This window comes from Aegilops tauschii, chromosome 3, assembly GCF_002575655.3.
Source record: "Aegilops tauschii subsp. strangulata cultivar AL8/78 chromosome 3, Aet v6.0, whole genome shotgun sequence".
Classification (NCBI taxonomy): Eukaryota; Viridiplantae; Streptophyta; class Magnoliopsida; order Poales; family Poaceae; genus Aegilops; species Aegilops tauschii.
In genome coordinates, this window is record NC_053037.3 from 283,317,794 (window position 1) to 283,324,752 (window position 6,959).

Below are 6,959 nucleotides of genomic sequence, written 5' to 3' on the forward strand. Positions count from 1 at the left end.
GCGACAGGTCCAGGTCTAGCCCATGCATGAAAAGTTGGGCGGGGCAGTGCGATCGAAGAATAGAGGGCGCTGGGGAGAAACAACGAATCGTTATTTTTCACTTAGCGGTGGCAAGTCTCGTAAATTGCATCAAAACATGATCAGACGATGCATACTCATGGACCATACTGTATCAACGGCTATAGAAATTCAGATGACGTAGCTTCATGTGGAGTGAGGAAAATTAGCTAGTGGGGTGCCCCTATTTAGATATAAAGATTAATAAAAGGCCTTGCAGACTGTCTCAAAAAAAAAGATGAGCCAGACTGCTGCTCTCTTTTTTTTTTTTTTTAGGTTTCCCAGAGTGCTGCTCTAGCCGCCTGTTCTTCTGTCTGCCAGAAACCAAGGCCAAGAAGCCCATGACGCATGACCGCGCCTGAGACCAAAAGCCTTGCCCACCCATATTGGGCGCCCCTTTCCTCTTTGTGCTGCGCTCCTCGTTTTGTTGCGGCAAAAGAGCGGCGAATAGAGCGGCGAGGGCGTGAGGGGCCCCTGCTGCTTGTGGCGGCGGCATGGAGAGGGGCGAGAGCATCCTGGATGCCGTGCTCGACGAGGAGACCCTAGATTTTGGCGGAGATGACGTCGAGATGGCTGACGCGGAGGCGGAGGAAACCCCCATCCCCGACCCCCCCGCCGCCGGAGCAGGAACCGCTGGCGGTGGTGCGCAGGCGGGCGGACCGGCGGGCAAGAAAAAGAAGAAGAGAAAGTCCGGGAGGAGTAAGAACAGCGGGAGGCCTGATGGGCCACCCACCAAGATCGGTGACATTAATCGGTAAAAACCCTCGCACCACTCGCTTAGGGTTTTGGTTATGCCCGAGACGAAATTAGAAAATTAACGTTTGTGTATATACCACCTGCTATTTGTTTTGTATGTTCAAATCGGGAGTATTGAGTAGACTATTGCGGAAATTGGTTTATACGTATAATGGTTTTGATCATCCTTTCGGAATGTTTGTTTCTTCTATGTGAAATTTTTATATGAAGGAAAATGCTCACACCGTGTTGAGTGCAACGGCGCAATTGCACTATACGGTCAACAAACGTTGTACACTTTAATAGAAATTAGTTAATTGCTATCATGAATACAAAGACTTCTTTTCACAAGAGGATTATACAGAGTTTAGTTTTCAAACTGTCTTGTAATCCAATACTCCAACGCTTGTGTAAAGCTATCGCTACTTTGGTTTGCCCAACCAACCTGTCAAGGCAAATTATTTTGCTTCGTTGTGTTATTTATTTTAGGTTGCTAACTACCCAATCCTTTATACCTTTTGCAGTTTTGTACTTGACACGTGCAGGCGCTTGAAGGAGAAAAAGTCATACCTTGTCTGGAATGCTATTGGCTGCCTTGGCGTTTCTGCTGTCAGCGATCTTGTCCGAGAGGTATACAGTTCTTTTGTTGAACAGTATGTAAGGAGGTTCAGTTTATCAATCGACGTACTTTTGAAAAGTTTACTGTCTTGGTTGAGATGGATCATTTTCTTACTAAAGCACAAATATGTCATAATTTGTTAGTGTAAGCTATTGTACTGGACCTCTCTGTTTTTTTTTGTGCCTCAGTGGTGTGGACTGGTAGGTATTTGCCCAATGGACTTGCATACCCTTGTAACCCTTCATAGGAAATCTGTTGCTCTTACAAATATTACTGCCTTGATTCTTTGCAGTTCCATTGATTAGTTTGTTTTAAGTAATTGAGAAGTTTGGAGTTTCTCTGAAGAGTCACTGAATAATATTTCCTTCTATGCTTGGTGAAAAAATCCAATTGCAGTTAATTTCCTATTTTAAAGCTGTGCCTTGTATAATTCTTGCTGTCTATATAATCAGATAGCAATATTTTAGAACCTGTAAAGTTTAGTATTCATGAGTTGTTATCTATCGCTAAGTACATTCTATTCTAGGTTGAGGCCATTCAGAAGTGTGGTGGGCAGACGATTGCTGATGGAAGTCGTTTCCGGACAGGTGGTGGAATCCTCTGGAACATCTTGAAATCACGAGAGCCAAAGGCATACAAGGAAATTATGGTGAAGGGAAGGGAGCTTGAGGTAAGATATTTATGTGACCTGTCAAAGTGCTAGTTTTCGCACTACCATTCCTCATGTATGACTGTTTAGTGCAATAGACATTTCCTACAACAACCTTTCGTGACGGGATTTTTTGTACATGCCATGTCATTGTCACAAAAGCAGGCAAAAATTAAGGAACTTAAGATAATTTTGTTAATTTTGAGTCTTGATGAGCCAGCCTGAGTGAACTAGTATTAACAGAATGAGTGCATGTTTTGCACGACCATTCCTCATTTATGGCTGTTTAGTGCAATAGCCATTTCCTACAGCTCCCTTTCACCAGGGAAAAAATTTGTGTACATGCCATGTCATTGTCACAAAAAGCAGGCAGAAATAGACGAACTTAAGATAATTTGGTTAATTTTGAGTCTAGATGAGCCAACCTGAGTGAACTAGTATTAACAGCATGAGTGGATCCTTTGTGATTCGTATAGAAAATTATTATAATCAATCTTTGTTATAAATCAAGTAATAAATGTAAAATAGCTACCATGCCAAAATAATTTCACTATGTTGAAGACTGATGTGCTACATTTCTCTACAACAACAACAACAACAACAACAACAACAACAACAACAAAGCCTTTAGTCCCAAACAAGTTGGGGTAGGCTAGAGGTGAAACCCATAAGATCTCGCGACCAACTCATGGCTCTGGCACATGGATAGCAAGCTTCCACGCACCCTTGTCCATAGCTAGTTCTTTGGTGTCTCTTAATGGACTCCTCCCATGTCAATTCGGTCTACCCCGACCTCTCTTGACATTCTCCGCACGCTTTAGCCATCCGCTATGCACTGGAGCTTCTGGAGGCCTGCGCTGAATATGCCCAAACCATCTCAGATGATGTTGGACAAGCTTCTCTTCAATTGGTGCTATCCCAACTCTATCTCGTATATCATCATTCCGGACTCGATCCTTCCTTGTGTGGCCACACATCCATCTCAACATACGCATCTCCGCCACACCTGACTGTTGTACATGTCGCCTTTTAGTTGGCCAACACTCGGCGCCATACAATATTGCGGGTCAAACCGCCGTCCTGTAGAACATGCCTTTTAGCTTTTGTGGCACTCTTGTCACAGAGAATGCTAGAAGCTTGGCGCCACTTCATCCATCCGGCTTTGATTCGATGGTTCACACCTTCATCAATACCCCCATCCTCCTGCAGCATTGACCCCAAATATCGAAAGGTGTCCTTCTGAGGCACCACCCGCCCATCAAGGCTAACCTCCTCCTCACACCTAGTAGTACTAAAATCGCACATCATGTACTCGGTTTTAGTTCTACTAAGCCTAAACCCTTTCGATTCCAAGGTTTATCTCCATAACTCTAACTTCCTATTTACCCCCGTCCGACTATCGTCAACTAGCACCACATCATCCGCAAAGAGCATACACCATGGGATATCTCCTTGTATATCCCTTGTGACCTCATCCATCACCAAGGCAAAAAGATAAGGGTTCAAAGCTGACCCATGATGCAGTCCTATCTTAATTGGGAAGTCATCAATATCGACATCACTTGTTCGTACATGTCCTTGATGAGGGTAATGTACTTTCGTGGGACTTTGTGTTTCTCCAAGGCCCACCACATGACATTCCGCGGTATCCTATCATAGGCCTTCTCCAAGTCTATGAACACCATATGCAAGTCCTTTTGCTCCTTGTATCTCTCCATAAGTTGTCGTACCAAGAAAATGGCTTCCATGGTTGACCTCCCAGGCATGAAACCAAACTGATTTTTGGTCACGCTTGTCATTCTTCTTAAGCGGTGCTCAATGACTCTCTCCCATAGCTTCATTGTATGGCTCATCAGCTTAATTCCACGGTAATTAGTACAACTCTGAACATCCCCCTTGTTCTTGAAGATTGGTACTAATATACTCCATCTCCATTCTTCTGGCATCTTGTTTGCCTGAAAAACGAGGTTGAAAAGCTTGGTTAGCCATACTATCTCTATGTCCCCAAGGCCTTTCCACACCTCAATGGGGATACAATCAGGGCCCATCGCCTTGCCTCCTTTCATCCTTTTTAAAGCCTCCTTGACCTTAGACTCATGGATTCGCCGCACAAAACGCATGCTAGTCTCATCAAAGGAGTCGTCCAGTTCAATGGTAGAACTCTCATTCTCCCCATTGAACAACTTGTCGGAGTACTCCCGCCATCTATGCTTAGTCTCATCATCCTTCACCAAGAGTTGGTCTGCTCTGTCCTTGATGCATTTGACTTGGCCAATATCCCTCGTCTTCCTCTCTCGGATCTTGGCCATCTATAGATGTCCCTTTCGCCTTCCTTCGTGCCTAACCGTTGGTAGAGGTCCTCATACGCTCGATCCCTTGCTTCACTGACAGCTCGCTTTGCGGCCTTCTTCGCCATCTTGTACTTCTCTATGTTGTCTGCTCCTATCCAGGTATAGGTGTCCGAAACAATCTTTCTTTTCTTTAATCACCTTCTGGACATCATCATTCCACCACCAGGTATCCTTATCTTCGCTTCTCCTTCCCGTGGACACTCCGAACTCCTCCGAGGCCACCTTACGAATGCAAGTCGCCATCTTCATCCACACATTGTCCGCATCCCCTTCTTCCTCCCAAGGGCCCTCCTTAATGACCCTTCCCTTGAACGCCTGAGCTACCTCCCCCTTGAGCTTCCACCACTTCGTTCTAGCGACTGTGGCACGCTTATCTCGCTGGACACGAATCCGAAAGCGGTAGTCAGCAACCACCAGCTTATGCTGAGGTACACCACTCTGTCTAGGTATCACCTTACAGTCTAGGCACACACGCCTATCTTCTCTTCTCGAGAGGATGAAATCAATCTGGCTAGAGTGTTGGCCACTACTAAAAGTCACCAGATGTGATTCTCTCTTTCTAAAGAGGGTGTTAGCTACAATCATGTCGTAGGCTAGGGCAAAGCTTAAGACATCTTCTCCTTCTTGATTCTTGATGCCATAGCCAAAGCCCCCATGCACCCCTTCAAAACCTGTGTTAGATGTACCTACGTGGCCATTGAGTCTCCTCCTATGAAGAGCTTCTCGCCAATAGGTACACTCCTAACCATGTCTTCCAAGCCTTCCTAGAACTCCCTCTTGGTGTTCTCATTGTGGCCTACTTGCGGTACGCGGTGATAACATTGAGAACTAAGTCCCCAACTACCAGCTTGACCAGGATAATCTGGTCCCCACGTCTCTTGACGTCTACCACTCCATACTTGAGGCTTTTGTTGATCAAGATGCCTACGCCATTACTGTTTGCAGCCGTCCCCGTGTACCACAGCTTGAAGCCGGTATCCTCCACCTCCTTCGCCTTTTGTCCCCTCAATTTGGTTTCCTGGACGCAAAGGATATCTACACCTCTCCTCACCGCTGCATCAACTAGCTCCCGAAGCTTCCCTGTCAGAGACCCTACATTCCAGCTACCTAAGCGAATCCTCCTAGGCTCGGCTAGCTTCCTTACCCTTCGCACTCATCGAGTCAAATGCGAAGACCCTTGCTCATTTTCCACTCCATCCGGGCGCCGATGTAGCGCGCCACTAAGGATGCGACGACCCGATCCTCGCTCACTTGCCACCGTATCCGGATCAAGATACGGCGCGCCATCAGGGGGTGACGGCCCGGCCCTTGCCCATTTGACACCACACCTGGGTTCTGATGTAGCGCGTCGCTGAGAGGGTTACGCCCCAACGAAAATCTTTTGGGTTTCATCTTCATAAGAGTGGCTGAGTTTTTACGTTGGCTCGCCAAGCCTATCACAACCCTCCTCTTGTACCGGGGCTTGGGACCGGCTATGTTGAGACAACATAGGCGGAGTTTGTGCTACATTCCTCTCATTCTCTTTTTATATACCAACATTACAACTGATGGTTCTGATTGGTACGGTGAAGTACCATTTTACTGCACTTTTACTCGATCTGAATGGTCTTTGCTACCACTACCACTGTTTAATTATGTCTAATTGATTTTGCTACTTTCTCCTTTCAGAAGCAGTTCATGTATACGAAAGGCAGACCACAGATGAGCAGAAATGAAGATGCAAGCTCACAGGGCAGCGTGCTAGTTGACGAGGAAATTGAAGCACATGATGACCCTGAGCACTTAGTCGATGCAGAGGAAGCACCTCCTTCTGTTGATAAAGCTGAACCTCGTAAACCAGTAGCCGACAGGATTCGTGTGCCTGTTGCTTATGATGATCTTTTTGAGGATGGAGAGATACACGAAGAACAACCACAAAATTGAAGTATTCCAAAGGTTTTGCCTGCTCAGAAAGCAAGATTGCAGAATGCGAGGGAAGAGGGTCGATGTGTGTATGAATGTTGCGGTGAAGCGACCTTCTTTCCCAAGGACTCCCCTTTTTCCCCTTGTGTGATTGAGCAGTAAGTTATGCAAATATGCAGCAACTGATGAGTTCTATTGCTGCTAGGAGTGGAAGTTGTACGAACAATATTGAGCCTAAATTCAATGCTGAATGAAAACTATGGTTTTACAACTGTCCAGTTCATTTTAAGGATGTCTTACTCCTGAGTACTAGCTGGGTTTGGATATGCATTATGGCGCCAGGCTCAACAAGTAGGACTGGTCGTTGGTCCAATATCGGTATTTTTTTTTTCAGTTCTAGTGTAGCTTTGTGGGAGCTAATAAGTGAGGTCCTGATTTGAAGATTGACAACCGCGCCTACCGTGTGGTAAGCGAGGTCCTGTTTAAGTCTTGAATTTGGCTAAATTTCTGGACGAGCCATTTCACCGCTAATCTTACGGCGTTTTATTGAATGGATTTTCGTAGGAAGTTTGTAGGTTTGAAAAGCTTGGGTTTTTTTTTTGTAAATTTATCTGTAGGATTTAGGATTAAATCATACGGCCACACG

At 45.6% G+C, this 6,959-nt stretch overlaps 1 protein-coding gene across 1 annotated transcript; it reads left to right on the top strand.

The window, feature by feature from the left end:
• Positions 1-357: 357 nt before the first annotated feature.
• Positions 358-6,584, top strand: LOC109774271 (uncharacterized). The gene is made up of 4 exons (XM_020332994.4): positions 358-811; positions 1,317-1,422; positions 1,938-2,081; positions 6,080-6,584. Exons 1-4 carry the CDS (start codon positions 552-554, stop codon positions 6,332-6,334), a joined length of 765 nt encoding a protein of 254 aa, XP_020188583.1. The 5' UTR covers positions 358-551; the 3' UTR covers positions 6,335-6,584.
• The last annotated feature ends 375 nt before the right edge of the window (positions 6,585-6,959 follow it).